Raw genomic sequence first — 25,989 nt, 5'->3', positions numbered from 1 at the left:
GGGCTGCGCTCGTCACCCGCGTCCCGGGGCTCCGGGCAGGCAGCTGGATCCGGCGGGGACCGGGCCTTCCTACGGCGTCGCTGCCGCACAGTCGCCGACGGGCTCGGGGCTGCGGGGCGGGACGCGGCGGAGCCTGCCGGGCCCGGGCGCTGCTGGCAGCGGCGCGGGGCCGCGCGGTCCGATCGCTGCCGGTCCCGGCCCCGGCGACAGCCTGGGACCGCGTTGCTGCTGGGATCGGGTAAGGAGGCGCCGCGGCCTCGGGCTCGTCTCGCGCCCCGGAGCGGGGGTCGGGCGGCCCCGCCGGCGCGCGGCAGTCCCCGCGGGAGCCCCGCTCCGCCCCGCCGCACGCTCGAGGGCCTGCGGCGGGGCCGGCGCGTCCCCGCCCCCAGGGTCTCCGTGGGGCGGGGGGCGGGAGCCGAACCCGGGCGGCACTGGGCGCCCGCTGAGGGCCGCCGGCTGCCCAGCCCGGGGACGGGGAGGCTCGGGCGGGTCTCACCGGTGTGTGCGAGGCCGGCGGGGACGGCGCGAGGAGCACCCAGCCAGGCTCTGCAGCGGTGCCCGGTGACGGGACGTGGGGTGATGGGCCCGAGCTCACACACAGGAGGCTCCGTCCCAACACCAGGAAGAGCTTCTGCACTCCGAGGGCAACCGAGCGCTGCCACAGGTTGCCTAGGGAGGCTGGAGATACTCAAAAGCCATCTGAACACGGCCCTGTGCAGCCTGCCGCCAGTGTCCCTGCTGGAGCAGGGGCTGGACAAGGTGACCTCCCACCTCAGCCACCCTGTGGTTCTGTACAGTTTGCTTACAGCAAATTATTTACTAGTAGGCTGTGTAGTGCTGGATATTTGTGCTTTGTTGCACTGAGGTACGCAGGCCTGAGTGGCTACAGAGGTCCTTTCCAGCAGTGCTGTCAGGGGGGTAGGATGATGTGCTGGACCAGTCTCCCCTTGCCTTTCCCAGTTCACTGTGTAGAGCCCTCTCAGTTTCAGTTACTATGGTTGAACTCAGCCTGCCTGAGCGGGCACCTGGCTACCACGACACTGATGGAGCCCTGGTGGTGGTGGGAGCTATTCCTCTTGACAGCTGTGGCTTCCATCAGCCCTAAAGACACAAGAAAACTAGAATAGGAGTTGCAGGAAAAACAGCCCCTAGAAATGTGTGTCTGGGCAATGGCGATTGTGGTTTCTGCTGTCCCTGTCTGTCAGAGTTACAGAAGGGAAGGATGAGAAGTGAGTGGTGACCTTGCTGTACAGGGAGAGTGGAGCAGAGAAATGAGAAGCTGTTGAGCAAGCCCACCCAGGGCTCTGTCAGCCGGAGGTGAGGTGCCGGAGTTTGGTCCAGCCATGCGCTTGGTCACGGATGGGCAGGTGAGGGAAGGGCCCTGGGGCAGGGTATTTGCTGGAGCAATGGAAGCGTCCTGACCAGGATGAGGAGCCCAGTGGCTCCCCAGGAGTGCACTATGTCTTTCACTCAGTACTCAGTCTGGTGCTCCCTTCAGGGGCTTGGAGGCAGGACTGGGCAAATTGCTTACTCTCTGAGTATTTAGAAGTTAAACTGGTGCAGGGGTAGGATGTGGTGAGTGGAGAAATGGACCCTGAAAGATTTGGGGCACCCCATCCCAAAAGCATGTCTCTTGGGCTGTATGCTCCAGTTTGCCTTGAAGGGAAGGGCATGTGCAGAGAATGTCAGGGTGTCAGGTATGGGGGGGAATAGATGGTGGCAGTGGCAGCTTTGTAAAATTTTCCTGCTTGAAACAGCTGGCTGGAGGATCTGTGCTGGAGTGCTGAGTCTAGTGTTGTACATTGCTGGTTGGTAAAATTCTTACCTCAGTTGTTCAGTATGGCTGTGGCTTGTTCCCTGTAGCTCTGGCAACACGTTGTCTGGATGTGTGTCTGAGAGGTTTTCTAGTGCTGCCTTGGTCTGCACCCTCTGAGTCTCCTGGGGCTGCTGCCTCCGAGCTGCTGAGGCTTCTCCAAAGCAAAGAGTGGCCGGTGGTTGTGACCCCACGCAGCCTGTCTGCAGTGGCCTTGGTAACATAAAGGTGGTTGTGGCTTTATGGTGATGTCAGCCCTGGGGGAAGCCTGGAATCTCACTTCGGACAGTTGCACCAAGAAGTGGCTTCAGGATAGGTCATGGTCATGTTTGAGTTTAATTTTTCTCTCTGTCCCCATCTTGGATCTTAGTTCTTGTTTGAAGCTGCAGCATTGCTGGGGCATGCAGCCAGCTTGTGGTGTAGTGCAAGTCAACTGCTGTTTTCAGTGTTGCTAACCTGAGCATTCAGATACTGCGAGTCAGGTTAAAAAACCATGAATTCAAAAATAGTATGTTGTGGGTTCTGTCCATGTGTCCTTTTGTATAAAAGCCTTCAGGGCTTAGACGTTTAAAGTGTTTTGTGTTTTTTTAGCATGGGTAGAAACTTACTTTCAAGAAGTTGAATTTCGTCACTTCAGAAAAAGACTGAAAGCTGAAAGATAGAGATATACCTTCTTGTCAGTACAAAAGTCTTAGGACCTGTGGTAGGGGTCAGACTTAACCTTCTTTTGCCCCGTGATTAAGATTAACATCACAGTGTGCCCACGGTCTGTGCTCTACATGGCCGAGTATCTGATGAGGTGGAACTCCATTCCTCAGCATGATATGCAGAAGCTTTGAAGGAGTTAATAATTAGAGTTGCTTTGTATTGAGATGGAAATGACTAAGCAGACCACATTCCTGAAGTGTTACTTATTTTGATATAAAATCTGCTTGTTTGGTACTGCCTGTGCCTTTCAGACATCAGCATGGCAGAGTTTTGTTCAGAAAAGCTTTGGGTTTGTTATGGAGCTGAACAGAAAGGGAGTAGCTGAGAAATCTGGAAGGGGTCCTTGCTGCTGTGCTGGCTGTCCCCTCATCCCTTCAGGACTGAGCTGGCAGCTTCCCTAGGCTTCAGAAGACCAGAAGCTGTCTTTCATTTGGTTGCCAACACAGGAGGCTTGGTGACAAGGAGGTCTCTTGTGTGGTTCAGAACTGCATTGCTCTCATAAAAGGAGTGAAAGATTGCTTCAGATCTGCGTGAGCTTGCCAAGCCAATGATTTGCGTGTTCTTGTATCTATTGTGCAGCAGGGTAAGGTACGGCGGTGTGTTAGTGCCTGTTTAGCTGGTCAGCTGCCAGTATGAGTGTGGTAAGGAGGGTTGTGGGGTACCTGTGGTGGGCGGGCGTGACCTCAGTATCAGAGTATTTTATGCTTGAACAGCAGTGGCAGCGTTCTCTCCTTGAGCATGTAGTTTCAGGAAACGGAATTGTCTTGAGACTTTGCATGGAAGAATGCTTAGTATGCTCTCTGGCTTTCAGAATTTGAAAAAGAGTCAGGGCTACCTATCACGTGGTGTGAATGTGCCTCATTCTTCTGCTTTGGACAAAAATAAAGAAGCTGTCTTCAAACACCATGGATCAGAGAGCCCGTCTTTTGGGAGAAATGTGAGATACTTTGTCTAGAAATTATTTCTCTTTGCCCAAAACTACTGCTTTCAATGAAATAATTCAGTATACTTGACTACACCGAACGGCTGTAAGTACTAATGCAGTAGGGATGAGGGCTGTGATCAGCGGTGCAGTCTAGCTGGAGGCCTGTAGCTAGTGGTGTTCGCCGAGGGTCAGTACTCAGCCCAGTCTTGTTCAACTTATTTGCCAGTGACCTGGAAGAAGGGATAGAGTGTACCCTCAGCAAGTTTTGTGATGACACAAAGCTGGGAGGGGTGGCTGATACACTGGAAAGGCTGTGCTGCTGTTCAGCAAGACCTGGAGAGGCTGGAGAGTTGGGCGGAGAGGAACCTCATGAAGTCCAACAAGGGCAAGTGCAGGGTCCCCCATGCTGGGGGATGACCTGCTGGAGACCAGCTCTGGGGAGAGGGATATGGGAGTGCTGGTGGACAAGTTGACCATGAGCCAGCAGTGTGCCCTGGTTGCCAAGAAGGCCAGTGGTATCCTGGGGTGCATTACGAAGAGTGTGACCAGCAGGTCGAGGGGTGTTCTCCTTCCCCTCTGCTCTGCCCTGGTGAGGCCCCATCTGGAGTACTTCCTCTAGTTCTGGGCTCCCCAGTTCAAAAAAGATGAGGCACTACTGGAGAGAGTCTGGTGGAGGGCTACGAAGATGATGAGGGGACTGGAGCACCTCCCCTATGAGGAAAGGCTGAGAGAGCTGGGCTTGTTCAGCCTGGAGAAGAGAAGGCTGAGAGGGGATCTTACAGCTGCTTACCAATATCTTAAGGTTGAGTGTCAAGAGGATGGGGCCAGACTCTTTTCAGTGGTTCTCAGTGAGAGGACAAGGGGCAATGGGCACAAACTGAAGCGTAGGAAGTTCCATCTGAACACGAGGAAGAGAACTTCTTTACTCCAAGGGTGACACAGCACTGGAACAGGCTGCCCAGAGGTATTGTGGAGTCTCCTTCTCTGGAGGTATTCAGAACTCAGCTGGGTGAGGTCCTGTGCAGCCTGCTCTGGGTGAGCCGGGGGGTTGGACTGGATGATCTCCAGCGGTCCCTTCCAACCCCTGCCATGCTGGGATTCTGTGATAAAATTGGCTTCTGTGGAAGTATTGGGAAGCATTCCGGAGCCACTGAAGGAGTTTGGAAGGAGAGGTCGGGAGAGAAGCAGTCATGTTAAGTGTGGTTAGTGTGTGAAAGGAGTGGTGTGTGTGGTCCGTGAGATACAAGTGCTGGCTGCCTGACTCGAGTGGTCTCTACCAGTTCTGTGTGCCTAAGCTGTGTTTTGACCTATCTCAGACTCTGTCTGAGGGTTACTTAGCTTGGATCAGACCACCCCAGTTTGCTCTTTCTTCACCAAAGATCAGTCTCTACTCTTGCGCTGGCTCATGTGTTGAGCTTAGATTAAATCCCTGGTTCTTAATAGAAGCCACCTGCCTTGCAAGCCTGGAAAGGTAAAGAGCTGCATTCTTCTCCTCCTCGGATGGTTATTTTGGAAGACATAGTTCAGGGCTGTGGCTGGTGGAGCAGCACTGAGCCGGAGAGAATGTTGGGTGCTTTAAGCTTGTGCTCTGCCGTCTGTGTTAAAAGATGAGCCAGGAGCCATGTGTTTCTACATGGGAAAGGCTGGGAGCCAGACCTGCTGGAGCACCAGCAGCCCTGCACTTCCTGAGCATGGACACAACTAGGAAGCTGAACAGGGCTGCTCAGTCTGCTCTGTGCAGTGCTTTGCCCTCGTGGATGCTGCATGCAGATGTTTTGCCAGGCTGCTGGTCTGAGCCCAGGGGGAGCTGACAGCTGGTGTATTTGGAGGAGAGAGCTGCCAGTGCTGCTGGAAAGGAAGGGAGCCTTAGGTGCCACGTGTGGGCATGCTGTTGGCATGGAGCTGCATGCGTGATGGCTGGAAGGGGAGTGCATACGCTGGTCTTGAAATGCTTAATCCTGTGAATAAGCCCATTGCACCACACTGCAAGGTCCTTTCGGGGGCCTGTCCCAGGGTGAGTTCTGCATCCAGTGATCCTGTGTTTGAAGACCGGGCAGGGAGTAAAGGTGCCTGGTCTGTTTGGGCTGTGAGGAGGCTGTTTCGCCCCTCTCCTAGCCTGGCTTTCCCTGTGAGAGCCTTTCCTTCTTTGCTGGCTTGTGCTTCAGGTCCTCAGGAGCGGCCTTGAGCACTGTTGCTGTAGTGTAGTTGCAACGGCATTGGAAAGGGGAAAGTTGCTTTCCTGTCTGCTAATCAGGGCTGTGCAGATAGGGACTGAGGAAGGATGGCTCTGCTCTGGCTCAGGATGTTTTGGAAACGATGTCTATTTATAGGAGAGGGCAGGGGCCCCTTGCTGCCTGGAGCAGCAGGAGAGCAGCCTGGCTGTGCGGGAAGAGGGTCTCGCAGTGGGGCACGGTAGCACTGCAGTACCCTGGGCAAGGGAGTCAGGAGAGTGGGGTAGGTGTGGTTTCCTGTTTTCTGTGATCTCTGTCATTCTCAAACTTATTCTACTCTATCCCTACCCCTCCATGAGGGGATCAGCAGCCCTCTGCTGTTGGGTTGTCCCCTGCCTGCACCTTGCTGCTGGCAGGAACAGGGAGTGGGTGCTGGGGCCGTTGCTGGGGCTGTCACTGGGACCAGTGCTGGGGCCACAGTGTCAGCTGCACAGTTGTGGCTTCATCTCGCTGCTTTGGAGATGTGCTGGGTGGTGGTCAGGAGCAGTGTGGCTACGAAAGTGTTGAGGACAGGGTGGAATGCTGATGAGGGACAGAAGGCAGATGATGGAGCAAATACCCCCAGTTCAGTTGCTTACCCAGGTTGTCCAGGTTTAGCCCATTCGCTGCTGAGCGGGAGAGTTACCGGCAGCTGTCTGGGACAATGTACTAAGCAATGCCAGACTGCAAGAACCCACGCTGTTCTCTCTGGAGACAGGCAGCAGTGAGCTTCTTGTCATAGCAAGAAATTCTCTTTTGGTAGAGAGTACGAAAGTGCAGCAGACAGCCGAGACATGGTGCCGTGTGTGCCCAGGCCATCACCGAATTGCCTGTGGAACCCTGGGCTGTCCTATGTCACTGAGCTTTCTCACTAACTATATCAAGTAGGTCCGCCAAGGCCGGTGCTTTTCTTTTAATTGCACTGCAAAAGCCTCTGCCAAGCAAATCAGCTATGCCAGGGACAGAGCTGGTAGTGCTGGAGCACTGGAATTTGAGGTGCAGTGTCAGTGGTGGGAAGGATGCAGGCCTCTGCTGCAGCAGGGGATCTCCACACCCAGCCCGGTGCATGGGGCATGAACCCTTGTCAGGCAGGTTTAAGCTCCTCTGTCTTCCAGCTTTGTTTGCTTCCCATCTGTGGTTCTGCAAATTCTTACAGGACCTCATGAGTCAATGAAAACCGGGTGTCGTAATAGCAGCTTTGGAGGACACGTACCCAGTTTTTGGCAGTGAGAGCTGGCTGGGTCTGTCAGGTGGAGCCTGAGTACAGGCTTTGTTTTGCTATGGTCTGTGTTCCCACCTGGAGCAAGTCTGGCTTGCTTTCTGCAGCGTTCCTCTGTTTTTGCTGTGTGCGGAATGGGGACTGGTTGCTGCTCTTGTTCTGCCTTCTCTGGGGAGACTTCTTAGTGCCAGGGGAATGTTACTGAAACCAGCGTGGCCATGCCTGCTGCATGACCTGGCCTGAGCCTGAGCTTTGCTAAGCGCTTGTCTCCTAATACAAATGGAGAACATTAAATAGACCAGGAGGGTTGGAACTTCTGAAATGGGGTAACTGCCTGGAGAAAGAGAGGAACAGAGCGTATTAGAGCCTATGGGCTGCTGTCTTCTGTCCAAGATGAGTTTTCAACTGTGCTGGCGTATCTGAAAATACTGGGGGTGCCTTGTGAGCTACAGGTAAAGCCGAAGGGCTCCAAAGCTGGGGACTCCACATGTGAAATGTCTGTACTGAGGTCGTGCCAGACCTGTAGCTGCTGGGCCTGTAGAGCCACTCAGGTTCTCCCCAGTGGTTTCGCCTGCTGTTCTTGCTGCAGGACTATCTGGAGGGCTGTCTGCTGTATCCTCTGGATTATGCGTTGGGGTAGTCTCAAACAGTGTAGCTCCTATTTGCGCAGGCTCTGCTTGAATACAAGAGTCATAGTGTTTCTTTAGCATTCCTTCTCCTCTGCTGATCTAAACACAAGGCTATTTACCTCCTGAGCATGAGAACTCGCCATTTTTCTCTGCCTTTTGGCCTCTGTTGTATGCCTGTTAAAGCTTGCCCTGGCTGCACTGCCCTCCAGTCTCACTGATGGCAAATTTAGGTCAGGTGTTGACAAGCAGAAGATCAGACAGGTTTTTACTTGTGTTGTGCAGCAGGAGAGCACTTCTGGGAGGAGGAGTGCTGTTGGGCTCGTCTCCAGTCATCACAACTGTCATAGTCCTCCCATGTGAAGCAGCAGCCGTCCTGCTGCTGCTGACTCTGAAGAAGTAGGTGTCATTCCCTTTCTATAAAGCTGGCATGGTATCTTGTATTTTGCTTTGTCTCTGCTGTGTTGAGAGCTCTGGTAGAGACATTGTGCTGCAGTGGTTTGGCTATGTACTGCTGGAGGTGCTCTGAGCAGTACAGAGCATCGGGAGAAGCTGAGCACTCCTGCCTGGCCTGCATCGGTACGAGCAAGCAGCAGAAGGCCTGGCGAAGAGCTCTGCTGCAGACAGGCCGTGCTGCTGTGTTCCTGTGCCATTAAATAATATCCTTGAGTTTGGACCCTTGGGATTCTTGGCTGTGTTTTGTTCCTGTTGTGGTGTTTTGTTTGTTTTTTAAGTCAGTGAGACCTCTACTTCCTTTTGCTAGCCCTCCCAGATGTGTGCTAGAGAAATGGGCTTTGTGTGGAGCATGCTCTGGACGCCAGTCTTGAACATGTGATTTGGGGAGGAATGTTCTTCAGCAATTGCCAGAGAGCAGCTGGGAGTTCCCGGTGATGTGCATGGCTGGAGTGCAGCTGATGGTTCTTTTCTTCTTTTTGTCCACAGGTCGTGCTAGCAGACTGTGCTTGCAGAGCTGACACCCAGAGGCTCTTGGACACCGCTGGGTGCTCTGGAGTCTTATGCCAGCTTGAAGTGTGCAGGACACGGGTGGACCTGGACAGGGCTGGAGATGGCGTGTTTGTAAGCACATTGGCACTTGCCATGCACCCAGCAGGGTCAGTGGACAGTAGTTTCTCTCGCTCTGCTGTGCAGACCCTCTCCCGGAGCCACTGCCGCAACATCAAACAGAAGATCTCCCAGTGGGAAGGGAGGACACGAGGATGCTCCAGCAAAGAGAGACAGCAGCTGAAGGACTTCGGAGTAAAGTATGATCCCAGCTGCAATCCTCTACCCAAAGTGAAGCCAGAACCTACAGAGGAGGCCAGAAAGACTGGGTCCAAAGATGCAAAGAGCCTGGGTTTGGACTTCAGGGAAGATGCGCGGAACTGCTTGCAGACCGATGACTGTGGTGACCCCAAGCGCTGTGCATGCAGCCTAGCTTCCCAAGCCAAGGAGAAAGGAGAGTGGCAAGCAGGCTTCCGGGAGCCAAGTGTGACACTGCCTCCAGGGAATTTCTATACCTCACAAGTGCTGTGGAGGAGAGTAGATCCCCTTCTGCCTGGCAAAGCCGCATCAGTTCCCTTGGACCTTCAGAGGAAGCGACGGAGCTGTAGCTCCACGGAAAGAGAACTTAACATCAGAGGAGCGGACTCTCTCTGCGGGGCAGAGAGGAGCTGGAAAAGCATTTACTCTGAGGCTGAGAGGCAAGAGGAGGAGTCAGCTGCTGTCCCACCACCCAAGCCCTGCAGGACCTTCCGCTATCTTGCAGAAAAGGGTGCTAGTAGCTGTAGCACTGCCAGTGCTACCAGGGAAGCTCCCCTGCAAGAGCAGCATGGAGGAGACTCAGTGTCATCCTCCAACAATCCTGAGAAGAGAATAGCCAGCAGGAGGATCAGAGGGAGAACCCAGAGGTACATGATTCATCTCTCATGCCTGAAACATGTCTCCTTAAATCAATTTCTAGATGGGTTTAAACAGCTTGTTTTCCACAATACCCTTGTGGAGGTGCTAGTACTGATGATGCGTCTGTTGATGGGGAGAGGATATTTCTGGATGAAAGTATCCCTTTTCCAGCATTCCGTATGCACTGCTTTTGCTGCTGATAATCTTGCAAAGAAGGCTAAAAGCTCTAAACAGATGTTAGTCCCGCACCTTAAAACAGAGTTGAGTGACAATATGCTGGTCCCAGGGAGAGTGCTGCCTGCTTCTTGCCCTGAGCTTGTCCTCAGCTGCAGTTTGTGGATTACAGAATAGCTTTCTCTTGGGGCAGTATGGCTGCAAAATGTTCTGGCTTTCCTGTGAGTCTAAGATTCTCTTGTTGCTTAAAGTTGGAGGCTGTCAGCTGTGGGTACCCCTGTTGCAGTAGGTCTGGCTATTCTGTCTGCGCTCCCGTAGGTCCCTGTTACAGAGTAAAAAACCCTCTGAGCTAGTCTGATGCTAGTTCTGCTTACAGATGAGCTGCCTGGGGCAGCTGTGCTAGAGAGGAGTGTGGACATTGTAGGTGGGGGTGTGGCTAGGACTTCTGAATCCTTCTTTCGCAGTGGCAAAGCATGCAGCAACAAAACCAAATTTTACGATGATGGGATAAATCCCTGCCAGCTCCTTTGTGACCTCTGTGCCATAATTTTGAAATGGAAGCCAAATGTATGAAAATGCAAACTCACAATTGCAATAACACCCTTAGCATGAGCAGCAGGGGAGAGGTCCAGTAGAAAGCAGTGCCCTAATTCTGAGTACTGCTGCAAGTGCTTTGTCTGCAAAACGTGTTTTGGGTTCTTGCCTCTGTGACAGGATGGGACTCACCATACCTGCTTGGACCATGCTTGGCTATGGAGCCTCCAACTTCATTTTTAATTTAAAAATCTCCCAGAATGAATGAGTGAGTAGGACTTGCTTAGTGTGCTGGTTTTGGCTGGGATAGAGTTAATTTTCTTTCTGGTAGCTTGTGTGGTGGTGTGTTTTGGATTTGTGATGAAAATAGTATTGATAACACACCAGTGTTTTAGTTATTGCTGAGCAATTGCTGACACAGAGTCAAGGCCTTTACTGCTTCTCACACCATCTCGCCAGCGAGCAGGCTGGGGCTGGGCAAGATATTTGGAGAGGTCACAGCCGGGACGGCTGACCCCAGCTGACCAAAGGGATATTCCATGCTATATGGCATCGTGCTCGGGAATAAAAACTGGGGGAAGAAGGAGGAAGGGGGGATGTTCAGAGTGATGGTATTTGTCTTCCCAAGTCACTGTTGTGCATGATCGAGTCCTGCTTTCCTGGAGATGGCTGCACACCTGCCTGCCAAGGAGAAATACTGAATGAATCCCTTATTTGGCTTTGCTTGAGTGCGCAGCTTTTGCTTTACCTATTCAACTGTCTTTATCTCGACCTATGTGTTTTCTCACTTTTACCCTTCTGATTCTGTCCCCCGTCCCACTGGGCGGGAGCGAGTGAACGGCTGTGTGGGGCTGAGCTGCTGGCTGGGGTTAAATCTCAACACTTGGAAATCAGAGAGTCCAGAGTGGAGCATCCATGTGCTTGATGGCCCCAAGGAGGACCATGCTCTTTGTTGACTGGAGACAGCAACTCACTGGTACATGTAGGTGCCTTTAGGAGAAGTTACACTGGTTTTCCTCTAGGAAATCTTTTGAGTTTGAGGACATCCAGGGCTTCCGCAACCGGATGGCAACCACCAACTCCCACAGACTTCGAGAAGAGCCAAATGGCACTACAGGATCCAGGCTCATCTACACACAGTCAGAAGACAACATCTACGAGGACGTTATCTGTATGTGCCTGTGCTTCTGGGGGATGCACTCACTTTGTTAAAGGGTAGCAAATTTGCTGGGGAGGGAGGAAGGAAGACGAGAATACATTGAGGCCCTTTACAGCTCTGTGACTTTTAAGGTCTTGTCCATCTGGGGTTCTTTGTTGATGTTAGTAACTGTCTGCTTGTGAACAGCCTGATTTCAGATGTCATGGGAGGTCATTAGAAGTGGGCTATGTGAAACTGATTTCTTTATTAGCTCTTCAAATGCTTTGCTCGAATGCTGCACAGAGATCAGTGTGAACACTGACAAAACTAGCTGCTTCGCAATAGAGCTACTTTCTCTGCAGTGGTACTAGTGTGTTTTTTTGCTGAGTCCATGTACAGTTTGCCAAGTTGATGGTCATGGGTTAGAAGGATCTTTGGATGGTGGAAACCTAATCCGTCTTAAAGCACGTCTCTCTCAGACCCTGTTAAAGCTTGTCAGACAACTGTACACTCTCCCTGCTTACACCCCTCGCAAGAATGCAGGACTTTATCTCCTTTCATAAATCCCCCATCCAATGCTTTTTCCAGGTCCTGGAAAAGAGAACCCCTATGAAGATATTGGAGCGCTGCCCTTGCCCCTGTGGAAGGTCCCGTCTGTGTGGAAGCTACCACCCCCCAGGAGCACCAGTAGAGCTCCCAAGGTAGAGTGAGGGGATTGAATTGTGATGTGTTTACAGAGTCATCCTCACAAGGGCCCCATTTTGTGCTCCCCCCTTGCCTCACATTCGCCACTGCTACATCATTGGGTTTCATTATTTTTTGTTGTTTGTTATTAATGTAAGTGATAATGAACAGCCATGGCAGTGGCAGTTGATTAAACTGCTAAGGAGCAAAAGAATAGGAACAAAAGAATGTTGATGAGATGCCTGAATGTGTGGGGTAGGGGTGGGATGGAGAGCTTGGTAGAGCAGGAGGCTGCAGGAAGTTTATAATTATCTGACTCCTTTGACTCTGAGCTCGGACCAAAGCTTAATCCCATGCTTAACCATCTCTTCCGATTCTATTTTCTAGCCTCCCCCAAAACCTCCCTTCCTCAGTCGCAAGACTTTTGAGCTAAAGTCCTCCCAGACAAGTTTCCAAAGGAAAATGGTGAAGGACACAACCCTGCCTGTCACGCTGGCTGAGTGGAAGCTGTTCCGAGCAGTAGAGGCTGCTAGCAGGAGAAACAACTTGCCCTGGGTGAGATTTAAGCATGAAACATTACTTCTTGCATGGTATTTCAAACTCTCGCAGTTTTGTCTAGCACTTTCTGAGTGCTCTGTAAGTGGTCACGGAGCTGTGTGTCTGGCAGGTGAATGCTGGTTAGGACTGCTGTGTGTATGGACAAGTGATGCTACTTGAACAATTTCCCCTCCAAGTATCAGGGCAGGCATTCAGGGATCAAAATAACAGAGTGCCAGTTCTAGCTGGGGTGGCCGTGGTTTTGCTGGCTAAGGATCTGCAAAGGGAGTACTAGGTGTTGACCTGGACATCAGTGCTGTGTGCGAATACTAGCTCTTCCCTGTCCTTTATCATTTAAGCCTTGTTCCTAATGCTTCCATGAAGTGTAACTATGCTGGTTTTGTGCTGAATGTGGTGCAGGAATGCAAGGAAGCTCTCTGTGAGCTCAAGGGCTAGCTCTGTACAATTGTGTGTAGTGTTCCTTGCTCCTGACGACTTCTCAGACTGACCCTTACATTCTCGCTGCAGGCACTGAACTGTCAGGTGGTTGACATTATGGGGCTGCTGTGGGGAGCTGACTGGGCCCTTGATTACTTGGCTTGGAGTTCCTGACTTGAAATCAGGAACCTACCCTTGCAACGTGAAGAGCAGCTTTTAGAGATAAGCGTGTTTCACAAAGCCTTCAAACAGTTCTCCTCTCTGTGGCCCCTGGCCACTCCCTCCTGCCTGTGTGCAAAGGCAGGTATGTTTCTGAGGCGATAGTAGTGAGAAATGCTTTTAATCCACTGTCATGATAGCAGACTCCATTGTAATTCTGATTTGATACATTGGAAATCTTTCTAGATACTATTATTGCTTACCAGCTTATGTCCCTCAGTGACAAAATGCAGCATGTGGTCTACAAGGACAGCTGCAGCTACCACTGTAGTGGCACTTTGTGGATAGGACTCAAATTCCGGTTGTGGTAGTGGCAACAACTTACTTTTGCCATGGTAAAGTGATTTCACTTCTGCTGATCTTTATTTATTGTAAAAATTTGGTGTATTTGCTCAAATTGCACAAGACTACCAGGTAAAGTTGGGCAGCAGCAAAATGCTTTTCAAACTTTAAGTACTTTAGAGTAATAAGAAACTTCTGTATGTTTTTAAACAAACTGTTGGCCTGGAAAATCAGGAAGGAGATAGCAAGATTATAAAAAACCTGTGATGGAGAGTCTCTTTCATTTGGAGGGGAAAAATAAAACATTATCCAAAAGCAAACCTGTTCCAAAAATCTGGTAACAATTTACATGCAGGAACCACACTTTATTCTTTTTGCTCACAAGGAACTGAGCCAAGATTGCTCAAGAGATTGAGAAAAGGATTGGAGTCTAAAAAGAAAAAGCTTACTTGTTGCTTAAGAAACACGTAGCTACCTTAAGCACATCCAATATCTTTCACTGGTGACTCAACTGCACAGAAATCAAAACAGAGATTGAAATCCTCTAGGTAAGGCTGGATGGTAGAGGGCAAAAAGGCAGATTTTGCAGGAGAGACACTGCTTTCTGCTGTGGGCTCTTCTTCGTTGCAGCCTCATCATGCTAGGAAGACTGGCTGATGCAGAAAATGAGGAGTAATAGATCTGAAAAGGAGATGAGCCTAAGCCTTGTTTGCTGAGCTGGGGATAAAGGCTTGAGCTGAAAAACAGGTTCTCTTGCTGAATATCTTCCTTTTTATGCAGTATTTGTGGTGACAAATGGCTGGGCCCCACCCTCCTACACTCAGTGGGAGCATTTAATGAATTCTTAACTTGAGACTAGAATGAGCTTGACCTGCTCACTGAATTTAGTGTAAGTCCTTCTTCACAACATGCAGAACGAAGGAGCCACCTGCAGCCATGTACACCTGGCAGCTGAGGCGCGGAGTCCAGACAGGCCTGTGGCAGGAGTAACAGAAAGCATTAGGACTTTGGTTTTAAGGCCAGGAAGATTAACAGCGTTGACTTGGAGTGTCTAAATGCCCTTCTTTCATGTCTGTAGCTTAGTCTGCATTGGGCTATGTTTTTTTTACACAGTTTTTCTTCCAGTGGACCAGGTCTGTGGTGTCCCTGCAGCATAGACCCATTAGTCTGTCCCACTGTCTATCTTCACCTACACAAACTGAAAGTACATAATCCTTTCATTTTAGCAAACTACCGTGGGACAAAGACTGTGCTTAGAGCAGCCATGTTCTGTGCCTGACGTGGTGCTTTGGAGAACTTACTCTAGCTGTCTGTCATCCAGCTGCAGGAGCAAACTTACAGCAAAACAAACCCCAAGCTACATGGAGAGAGCTCTGCTTTTTCTGGGCTTGGAAGGAATTGGGATGCTTGAGAGCATGCGGAGTTCAGAGTCCTTTGTGGTGGAGGGTTTATAAGATATTCTTGCAAGTGCCTTTGCAGTTGGCCTCTCTAATAGAAAATGGAGATCTGATGCCAGACGGTTTACCACTTCTGCTGTCTGTTTGGTAAGCAAAGTATGATAATTTCCAGAATGCTTGTACAGTTCGGTGTCAGCTTAGAGTTGTGCTAACAGTAATCTCTCTTGTAGCAGAAAATCTGTGCTCATTCATTATCCAGTGAGCTGTGCTAAATGTACTCTAGCAGGCAGTCTCTGAGCCAGGGTCCCTGGCAGGAGTTGAGCAGCCTTTCCCAACAGCTATCATGTAGCACCACAACACTTGGGCTGCCGTCTTGTTGGCACTTGGACTTGTTTCTGGACCCCCACATTAACCTCTGCTTCTGCTTTGGATTTCAGCTGGTACTAAAAATACAGGAGATCTTTGACTCTAAGCGTGGAAAGAAGAAGGTGAAGTTGCTCAGTCCTGCAGGGAGGGAAGCGCCTCCAGTGAAAGGTACAGAGGTCTCCAGCACCATACTCTTTGCTACAAACCTCTTGAGTGGCACAGCTCCCGTACATGCTCGGGTACTGCTAGCAGGCCAGGCACCACCATCTCCTGCAGCTCACGCTGGCCTGACCCAACAGTGCTAAATCCCATGTCTTGCGGCTGGAATTGTTGAGCTTTCTGTACTGCTAGGATTGGGAACACTTGCCTAACCAAAGTTTAACACTGTCACAAATGGAAGAGTCTACTGTGATTCCTGAAGAGCTGGGCTATTGGTTGAAAGTGCTTTTTCAAAGAAGCAGAACAAAACCCAAAATTCCCCACAAAACCAGTTGGCACAAGAACTACTGCTGACTACTCCACTCACCACTTTTGTGCCTCTAAAGTGATATTCTTGTGTTCTTCTGATTTTGAAGCTGTGGCGTGGTTTTGATTTATAGTATATTCTGTTCAGCAACTCTGTTAACTTTTGTAGTAGCATCAAATAACCACCTGGTTTCTGTTCTTTGTCAGTGTTCAGCTGACCTACAGGTGGTTTACTGGAAACAGTGACTTGACATCAACTTTGCTTTTTCAAATTTACTGTTGTAGCACATTTGCCAGTACTGGCTGTTCTTTGCTGATGTTTTGAGCAGGATAGGTGGGCAGACCTGAGTGATGTTGGTCTGATGAGTCTAAAGTTCTCTCTCTTTCACAACTTTGGGTGTTGCCCATCTTTCTTATGTGTGGCTAATAAGTGAAAACTATGTGTGTTTCAGGTGAAGCCAATGGGAATGAAAGTGATACAGAAAATCAGCCAAAAAGTGAGTGAATCACAGGGGCTGGTCCTGTCCCCATAGCACTACATTGGCTGAGGCACTAATGGGAAAAGCACCCTTGACTAGCTGTGGCTTCTGCCGAGACAGAGAAGCGGAACATCTAAGAGGCAGCATGGGCTGGGAGGTGTTGTGACAAATCAATCTCTATTTCTGCTGCTTCTCCTGAGCACTTGAGGTCTAATGCCATTAATCTGCCAGTTGCTAGAAGGAGATTCACTTTCGGGTTGGTAGAGTCACACTTAACTAAAATATGTCTTCCAGGAGATGATTGTGCGTGGATCACCTTTGCTGCTAACCCTTGAGGTTATTTCCCCCCTAATTCCTTCACTTCGTTCTGTTTCATGTGTATAATGTTGTGAAATACCCTCTCCTCTGTGGAGAAATGGCTTGGTTATATGTGTGGTTCCACAGTCCTGAGTTTGATCGTAGGCCTGAACTACAGACTTGAAATACCTGCTTGGTTTTGGCTGGTGTTGGAAGGACCAAAGAGGTCTTAGTTTCTGTTTGAATCTAAAATGGTAATGGTTGGTCAGCAGCTCTGATGAGAGACTCCGTCGTGTCTCTAAGCAAGCATCTAGTGAAAAGGACTAACGGAATTGTTTTAGATATTTCATTTACTTGGAGGGAAGCATACAGAAGGCCTTAACTTGGAGCGAATAGTGAAGTTCCACTTTTTTATGTTAAGGAGAGTAATGGCGAGTGAAGAGTCTCTGCAGAAATACAGTGATTGAGTCACTGCCTGATTTAAGAGTAGTTTCCAAAGTGTCCAGAATGTGTCATGGTGCCTGGGCCGCAGGAATTTATTGTATCGCAGTGTTGTGCCTGTGCTTGTGAGTCTGTACTGCCTGTCAGGACATAGCAGCCTGCAGGTTTCTTGGCCAGAAAACTGTCTCTGCCTCTCTTGAATGCCCATGCTGCTTTACAGAATTTGTGGAGAGAATGTCAGGACAGCAGGAGAATGCTAGCTGTCAGTCAGGAGGGATTTGCAGGAGATGCTGCAAGGCCAGTGCTCCTCTGTCTGCAGCATCTCTGTGCTTGAGGAGGCGCTGCAGGAGTCCAAATCCTGTAGAACACATCAGTGACGTTAGGCAAATGCACCCATGTCTTTTCCCCCTTCTAAAGGTGGTGATGAGTCATCTCCTGTGACCTGCAGGTGTGTGGCAATGATGGCCACAGACTAGTTTTGGATTTGTTCCTTTCTTCAGGTCGACACGGGTGCCTGCTGCAGGTGCAGTCAGCCTCCAAGAGGAACCTGCACTACCAGACTTTGGAGAGGGATTTGATAGAGTTCCAGGAGCAGCGGCTATTTGAGCTGTTTGTGGTGGTGTCGCTGCACAAGAAGGCACCTGAGATGATGTACACACCACAGATCATACAGCAGTTTCCCAGCAAGGTAGGAGCTACGGAATTAAAATGGCAAAGCCATGTGTACTAGCCCTCAAAAAGCAGAGGAGGACGGTGGAAGTTAAAGTACTGTAGCTAGAACAAGCCTTTTGAAATAGACTTTCTTTCTGTCCGTTCAGCCCAAAGGGATGGCAGGATCAGTATGTGACTCCGAGTTATGACTCAGTGTTACATAGTAGTTACTGTGAAGCTAAGAGGATGGAGCCTTGGTGCTTGCTTCTGTGGTTCCAGATGGAAATGAATATTCAGTTGTCACTGTCTAGGCTTCTGCCTGCTGCCTTCCACTAAAAAACTGAACAAAACTAGTAATTCTAGCTGTGCTATCAGGAGTAAGACAGAGATTGTTAAGGAATCTGCATGTCGTCCAAACAGAGAAGGAGATGTCAGATTCATTAAGGGTTTATTGAGGTTATGTGGGACTTGAGCTGGACCCATAGTGTCCAGCTGCATAAGGGACTTGTGTGCAAGTAACTCTAGTGTCTTAAATGTGTAAACATTTTGGATTCACAAAATTAATCAGAAAGCATTCACAGTCTTAATTTAGTGGGTAAAACTGGACATACATAAATAATATCTGCTAAAAGTGCAAACTTCAGGGTGTTAGCAGGAAGAAAGGAATGTAACCAGATTTAGCTGGTGCAACCTCTCAATCTGTTCATCGCCTCTGGGAAGGGCAGTGCATTGTGCATTGTTCTTTTCCTGCTGCCCTAGCAGACAATCAGACCCAACTGTACCCTGTGGCTCTTTACTGGCTTTTATAAATGCACTAACAAATACTTATCCTCTGCTCAAACTAAAGTGTTTGGTGAGTGACTTTGTATGGGACAGTCTGTCATGTTGGGATTTTGCAGGAAACATTGCTCAGTAATTATGGAGGTGTTCTGATTACAGATTTGTCTCCCTTCTAAAAACAGCCCTGCTTCCAAGTAATCTGCTTGTCACCGTCTTCTTTGGGCTGCGTGCCCAAGGACATCAAAGCTTTTGTACAACTGTTGCTCTCTGAAAATGCTGTACTGTTTTCCCAACTGCTCCTTCATGCTGTCACAGCTTGGGACAGTGGAGTAATGTAGATGCACTGAGAGTACAGTGTCTAAAATCAGCTTTATGCAATAAACTTTCCTCTTCTCCGAGGCATTTCCTACTTGAAATGCGATCTCTCTTATTTGAAACCTTCCTTTTGCCCGTTCTGGGCAGTTCTGAGCATGGAAAGTTGTCCTGTAGTCTGTGAGGGATTTGACTTGAGCCCACACATGGTAACTGGAATATGTGATTCAAATACACTATTTCTGCAATTGAATTATGAGTGATCTGCATATCACACGCTGAACACATTCCTGTTTCTCGTAGTGTCCTCAAATCTCCTAGGAACAGAACCGAGGGAAGCTGACACAGCCATCGTTTCGGGGTTCACATTTAGCTTCGTTCCCCAATAAACTTGGCCATGCTTATAAATCCTTACTCAGTTCTTACCGAGACCAGCTGGGTAATTTTACAAAGGTTCGATCAGCAGGAAAGATGCAAGAGAGAACTGGGAATCTGTTAATGTTCTCCTGTACTTGTGCATAAGCTATCTGATGGTTCAGTATTTGGAAGCCTCAGGAAGATACTGTCTCCCATTGTTTTAAATGCTGCAGCTGTGCGCACCATACTTCAGTGACTTCAAATGCATGTGTTACCCCTCCAGCCTGAACATCCCTTCAGACAGTCAAAGGATATGGAAGAGAGGCTAAAGGTCATTCCCAAATTCTGCTTTCCAGATCCAAAAGACTGGTTTCCTGCCTCAGAACTTAAAAGGTAAAGACTTGGTTTTGAATACTCGTGCCTGAAACAGGCAATGCTGATAGCTTAGGTATATGCCAGTTTCCTGGACCAGAGGAACTGCAGCCAGAGCAAGGAAAAATGGGAAAGGCAGAATCCCCAACCCTATGACAGGGGAAGATGAGATGTGGAGGTGGACTCAGAAGTGCTGCTTCTGCCCAAGCACCATCTTTCCTATAAGAAGGAAGTTTGTAGCATCTGTTCAAGGCCAGCTCCCGGGGCTGGCAGGAGGTTCTGTTGCTCCTTGGCAGAATGGAGAAGCAGCTGGGAAGGAAGAGAGCTGTAGTAGCTCAATGAGAGTCCATGGCTGCAGGTTTTTACACTGAATAGAGCCCAAAGTAGCTTGCTAACCACAGCAGGGGGGATTCAGCATGACCAGGAAGAGAGTGGCTTGTAGTTTGTGTGCTTTGTCAGTCTCTTCTCTGAACTGCATTGCGAATTTAACCCTGACTGTTCTTTGGTTCCCCAGTGAAACATTTTCTTTTGTGCTGACGGGTGAGGATGGCAGCCGCTGGTTTGGATACTGCAAGAAGCTCCTGGTAAGCATCTGTGTATTGGGTAGAGTGCAAAGAACGCATTGATAAATGCACAGTCAAGCAGTAATTTCCCATGTGAGTTACGTAGCACCTTTGCTGCTGCTGAGGTTACCAGCCCTTGGAACGCCTAAGGGAAGGAGCATGATGATGGCCAGCAATACAGTGAAATGGGTTCTGGGTGTGAAGGACAACTCCTGGAACTGGTCATTCCTCAGGAGTCTGTTAAGTCAGAAGTGTAGAGGGAACTACAGCAGAAGGAATTCTGCAAATCAGCTATAGTGTAGGTGCTAGGTTCTTTATTGCATCCCTGTTCTCAGCATAACTATTCCTGTTGCCTTTCAGCCAGAAGGGAAAGGGAAGCGCCTTCCTGAGGTATACTGCATCGTCAGCCGCCTGGGCTGCTTCAACCTCTTCTCTAAGGTGAAGTGGGGAGAGCCTGTTACTTGTCATCAGACTTGAGAGTCTCTGACAACCTGCAAGGTCCAGAAAGTAACTGGATGTCTCTGTCCAGTCTAGAATTGCTTAGCAATTGTAACTCATCCCAGCAGAGTGGTGCTTCTGTGCTGCCTTTGCTTTGACAGGGCAAATAAAATGATACTAGTGCTGAGACTTGCCAGCCGATATGCAGATGACTATTCCTTCAGCAAATTATTGTCAGGAAGTGGCTTATAATACTTGCTATTACTGATGGTGCCCCTTTATCCTCTTCTGTGACTTGGAAATGGAAAATCAGTTGCGGGGGGCAAGGGGAGGAGATCTCGGCTTGTTTCTTCTAGCATCATGAGGAGAGTAGATAAGGAGGTAAAGACTGGGGAATGCTACTGCAGGTAAAAGGCAGCTATTGCAGAAGAATACAGGGGTGAGCTTATAATGAAAGCTGATTTCTAATCATTGGAGGACAGAGTTTCTAGAAGAGTGTTTCAGAAGGATTTCTTGGGGAGGAGGATAGAGTTTTGGTCTTCTTACTCCTCTAACGAGTTGTGAGAATTTGAGTACCATATAGAAGACATTTCCGTGCAGTAGCAGGAGACTGGATTTGAGACTGGAGAGTTGTACTCACAGGTATCTATTCCCATTTAATCGTTCAGACATTTGAGAGGAGCTTTAGCACGGATTGCAAGTGAGGGGGGAGAGGGCTGTGAGTCTGTGTTGGAGCCTTCATGTGTAGCTATGGATGCTCGGACAGAAGCTCGTTATCTCCTCTAGACTCACCAGCAGGCATTGAACCAATGTCCGATGTATTGTCTTGCAGATTTTAGATGAAGTGGAGAAGAGGCGAGAGATGTCCCCAGCCCTAGTACACCCATTTATGCGTAGCGTAATGGAGGCACCTTTCCCTGCCCCTGGACGCACAATCACTGTGAGGAGTTTCCTGCCAGGCGCAGGAAATGAGGTAATGGACATCAGGACTGGCTTTCCCGTGTCGATGGTGTTTCTGGGGCATAGTGGCACTTTGCCAACTGCGCTGTAGAGTGATGCCGCCTGTAATAATTAGTCTGAAGATAATGTCCTGAAGTCCAAAGGGAGTCTGTTGCAGAAACCCGCTTCCTGTTGAATCATCTACTGTAGAAGTGATTCACTGCTCTTCAAGGAAGAGCTGCTTGGGAGTCCCCCGCAATGCCCTGTGCTGACTGCCCAGGCCGCAGGATTCCGCTTGTGAGGAGCCACCATTTCTGTGCTCCAGCCAGACTGCCCCTTGTCCAGGCTGGCTCTGTGCTGCAGCTGTCTCCTGCAGCGCTCCGTGTCTCTGCTTGCCTCTCAGGTGATGGAACTCTGCCGTCCGTTGGATTCTCGACTCGAACATGTTGACTTTGAATGCCTGTTTAAGTGTCTAAGTGTCTCTCACACGATTCGGGTCTTTGCCTCTCTCCTGCTGGAAAGGAGAGTCATCTTTGTTGCTGACAACTTAAGGTAAAAAAGGAGTCTGAATGACTAGTTCTTTCTGAGGGATATTATTTTTTCTTCTGTGTTTGGGCCTGTTTCATGTGCAAGCTTGTCTAATTTTTTGTAAATAGTTACATTTAAAAGCTTTTTGCAGGCTTTCCACACAACCTGTGCATGCTTAGTATTTGGAGTGTGTTATTTACCCAAGAGGAGGTAAGGGAAGGTTTCCTTTACCTCTTTAGAGTGAGTTGATGCTATTCCCAGTCCCCCATAACTGACTTTAAAAGTGGATGCATGGGGCTTCTGCTGATGCATAAACAAAGTATGTGAATTACGTTTCCCATGAGCATTTCTAACCTGTGTCTGTAGCTGAGTACTGAATGAGACATTGACAATCCACTCTGTGCTTCTCTTACCTTTCTAGCACTCTGTCTAAATGTGGCCATGCCGCAGTTGCAACGCTTTATCCCTTCACTTGGCAACACACCTACATACCAGTCCTACCAACTTCTATGATTGATATTGTGTGCTCTCCGACCCCATTCTTAATTGGCATTCTCTCATGCTCATTACCACAGCTCCAGGACCTGCCCATAGAAGAGGTGAGAATTGGGTGAAGCACAGTGGAGGGACAATCTCAGTGATATGAGGCTGACCTCTCTGGAATAACCCCTGTGGATTCTGTCTTAATATAAACAAACTTTTCTGAGACAGTTGGTGAACTTGTCAGATACATGTCAGGGTGTTCCGTTGTTATCAGAGGTGAATAATATTCACTGTTCTTATAGACAGGCTGCATGCAAAACTTGTGTTTTATGTGTCACATCCCCTGCCACTGGGGACATTAAAAAAAAAAAAAAAAAAGTGTTTTTTTCTGTAAAGCATCGTAGCTGGTAATAAGAGTCAATGTGTTTTGCATATCTTTCCCCAGGTTCTGATTGTTGATCTTTGTGCTGACAAGTTCTTGCAAGAGGTGAGTGAAAGAACAGTACCAGGCGCACATGGTTATATGCCAGAAAAGGCATCAATGAAAGAAAATGAAAACAAGAAATCAGCGAAAGCTAGTGTTCATATGTAGACTCCACTGGTTGAAGAAAATTGTTGCATTCCTTTTTGGTTGATAGAGAAGGGAACAGGCTTACAAATCTTTGTTGCAATATTGAGGTTGCAGGAGGTAACAGAGCTCTGTGAAGCCAAAGCTGCTGCTTATCTGAGCTGGATTTAAAAACAGATACTTAGTTGGTTCAGTATGGATTTAAAAACAGTTACTTAGTTGGTTTGTTATGTGAAGTTGACAACTAAGATTCTTTGCTGCTTTCTGGCTGTCTTTCTGTGTACTACTTCTCTAGAGGGCTAACTCCTCTCTTACCTAGCTGGGGTGTGTCTGTTGGTATTGTGTGTGGGGTCGTGTCCCCCCCCCCCCCCCCCCCGCCCCAGGAGTGATAGTCTAGGAGGCAAATTACCACAGTTCACTTGTGGTTCTCTGCTGAGCTTTACCTAATATGCTTCTGCATCTCCAGACAGGTAGCTATAAACATAGTGGTATATTACTAGTTCAGGAGGATATTTGCATCTCCTTTTCCTTGCTTTACTGTTCTATTTTGCCTTGCAGCCTGCAACTGGAAAAAGGTATTAAAGGATCAGGTGTTTTTTAACCATAATTTTGAGACTTGTCATATTTTCTCAACAGACTTTTGTTGTTCTTGTGTGTTTTATCACTGGTATAATAAGCCTGAGTCTGTGTCGTGGATATAGCACACGTTCTGTGTTGGCCAGCTGTGTGTGTGACTCCAATAGTATGTAGTTGGAGGGTTCTGAGCAAACGTTTTTCATTTCTGTGGCTTCAAGACAAATGTATTGTCTCCACCAAGATACACCATATCACAGAGTAACTTCCCTCTAACTGTTTTAGTCATGTTATGAGTATTTATCATCTGCTTACAATTAGAAGATCCTGCTGCTGATAGATATAACACAAAAACGCTTTAATGGCCTTTTTTATCATTAGGTATCTGATGAAGATGGGATCCTGCCTCATAAACTCCAGGCTGCACTTGTACAAATCTTGGAAGAACGAAGTGAAATCTTGTCACATGAGCAGAGTGACACACAAGGTACTTCTGTGGAAAAGTGTTTTCACAGAAGCAAATCTCTGCAGCTTCCATGTAGTTGATACAAAAATAAGCAAATGGAAATAAACATTAGGAAGCGACATTTTAGAAAGCTATTTTCCTGTGATCTTACTGAGAGCATCTTTCTTGTGAATATGTTAGGAAGAAGTTTGATGTCCTAACAGTTGTTCCTCTTTTCACAATTACTATGTGTGGAGCTCTAGTTTTCCTTGGGCCAAGTGCATCAGTTCCTGTGCTTTGAGTTTTCTTTGATTTTTCTTCAGTGGCAGAGAGAACATTTTTCTAAAAAAGAGAATGTAGCAAGTTTCTGTACTTCAGAGTAATCTGACAGATCATTTTCGAAGTTGAACTACTTTATACATAACCCATCAGATAAACAAGTGTGAGAATTTTAAAAAGCATTGAGTAGCTTGAGAGAATGGCTTTGGCAAATTACGTAATTCCATGCACATCAGAAGGAAAAAAGTTAGTTTTCCAGTGGGTTTGTGTTCTGTAATTTGCCTGATTATGTAAGAAAGTTGATCTTAGATTGTTATGAGCTTACAGCTTATTAGACACTAGATGTTTGACAGGGGAAAAGAAATCCTGAATGCTTTACTAAATGCTTTAACTACTGGAAAAGCTTTAGAATAGAACCTGTCTCAGCTGCAGCAGACAGTTGACATGGGAGAGAAATATTTGAGCTATGGCTTCTTTGATATCAAACGCTCATCTGAAATTTCATAGTCTGAGACAGCCAGCCTAAAAAGTAACTCTTGCTAGTCTTTTAGAAGAGGAATGACCAAAGTGATGAATGTAGAGGGGAAATGGCTCCTCCTTTGTCCTCTTCACAGGTGGCATGCCTCTCAACTCCCTGGTGTCTGAAGCTTTTGTGCAGTTCTTTGTGGAGATCGTTGGACACTACTCCCTGCACATGAATGTCACAGAAAAAGGGGAGCGGGTGTTTCAGTGGGAACTGTTCCGTAAATCTCATGTGTCACGCAATGTGCGTCATTTCTTGCACTTCTTCATGGAAACGCAGATGTTTGCAGGGTTCATACAGGATCGAGAGCTAAGTAAGAACGTGGTCAAAGGTGAGGTTTGATCTTACTTTCTTGTTTTACAAACTCAAAGTATAATGTCATGTGACTTTGACTTTCAGGAAGCCTTTTGTCCTGCAAGTTATCCTGTTGACATTTTGGCGTATGTAATAGCTCTGTGCCCTTCTAATTACTACTCAACAGAATTCATCTTATGAAGCAAAGAATTTTTGCATCTCTCTCCTTTCTGGGCTTGATCCTGCAGCTTACATTATGTGCACGATTCCTTTTCATAACTTCCTTGTTAATGATATAAGATGCCACATGCTAAAAGATGGAGTAGCTCATCTAGGTTAGTGATTTTTTTCTTTTGATTTTTCTTTAGGCCTTTTTGAAGTCCGTGCCTTAGAGTATTTGGAGAGTATTCCAGATATGGAACCAACTGGAATGAACAAAATCCTTCGCAGTCTTGGTAAAAGGACACCCTTACTTTTGGTTCTTTTTCTTTTTTAATAAATTTAGCTATTGAACAAACGATTGCATGCAAAAGAGAGCAGGGCCCTTGCACTTCTGCTCCTTTTGTGTACATTTGCCCCTTCAGGGGACACCAAACACTTTTGTAAGATTTTTCTTTTATTTTTAAGCTTTTATTTTCATTTTCAGATAAAAGTTTGCATAAGTTGCCTCATCCTAGAGCTGTCTAAACTTGTTTCCTAACTTTGATCTTGGCTGAGAGCACGCTCGTGACGCAGCAGCCCGGTCCGTGTGGATTTCCACCGGAACCAGCTCCTCAGACCGATGACTCTTCCGTAACGTTGGGTTTTTTTTTCTCCCCAGGAAGTAAAATGAAGTTTCTTCAGAAGAAATGAACGGGCGCTGCTGCGCCGCTGGGCCCGGGGGTGCCGCCCGCCCCGCGGCAGGAGCCGGACTCTGCCTCCCGGCGGGCCGGGGGCTGCGCGGGGCTGCTAACAATGACCTGACGGCTCGAACCACTCTCGTCTCTCCCTTCCGCGCCGGGGCCGGCGGGGGCCTGGGGCTGCGGCGCGCGCG

The 25,989-nt window shown here is 48.3% G+C and overlaps 1 protein-coding gene across 5 annotated transcripts; it reads left to right on the top strand.

The window, feature by feature from the left end:
- Positions 1-34: 34 nt before the first annotated feature.
- Positions 35-25,960, top strand: DENND2C (DENN domain containing 2C). Of its 5 annotated transcripts, none has more exons than XM_075443233.1 (19): positions 35-238; positions 8,444-9,408; positions 11,131-11,279; positions 11,835-11,947; positions 12,318-12,485; positions 15,241-15,337; positions 16,087-16,131; positions 17,352-17,539; positions 19,235-19,344; positions 19,838-19,907; positions 20,247-20,324; positions 21,157-21,297; positions 21,667-21,815; positions 22,213-22,390; positions 22,720-22,761; positions 23,797-23,902; positions 24,754-24,993; positions 25,325-25,411; positions 25,777-25,960. In XM_075443233.1, the coding sequence occupies exons 2-19, from the start codon at positions 8,600-8,602 to the stop codon at positions 25,806-25,808; spliced, it is 2,802 nt and encodes a 933-aa protein (XP_075299348.1). In that variant the 5' UTR covers positions 35-238; positions 8,444-8,599; the 3' UTR covers positions 25,809-25,960. The 5 variants fall into 5 exon arrangements, with proteins under 5 accessions (XP_075299348.1, XP_075299343.1, XP_075299346.1 ...); XM_075443228.1 differs by lacking the exon at positions 35-238 and adding an exon at positions 346-759; XM_075443230.1 differs by lacking the exon at positions 35-238 and adding an exon at positions 5,727-5,900.
- The last annotated feature ends 29 nt before the right edge of the window (positions 25,961-25,989 follow it).

This window comes from Opisthocomus hoazin, chromosome 25 (genome assembly GCF_030867145.1).
Source record: "Opisthocomus hoazin isolate bOpiHoa1 chromosome 25, bOpiHoa1.hap1, whole genome shotgun sequence".
Taxonomy (NCBI): Eukaryota; Metazoa; Chordata; class Aves; order Opisthocomiformes; family Opisthocomidae; genus Opisthocomus; species Opisthocomus hoazin.
The sequence above is the reverse complement of the archived record's forward strand: the minus strand, read 5'-3'. Positions and strand labels throughout refer to the sequence as shown.

Bases quoted from the DNA above. Each gene is read 5' to 3' on its own strand.
- DENND2C (XM_075443228.1), top strand. From the start codon at position 580: ATGGGCCCGAGCTCACACACAGGAGGCTCCGTCCCAACACCAGGAAGA. The intron at 11,948-12,317 runs GTAGAGTGAGGG...TCTATTTTCTAG, and splicing joins GCACCAGTAGAGCTCCCAAG to CCTCCCCCAAAACCTCCCTT. The intron at 15,338-16,086 runs GTACAGAGGTCT...TGTGTGTTTCAG, and splicing joins GGAAGCGCCTCCAGTGAAAG to GTGAAGCCAATGGGAATGAA.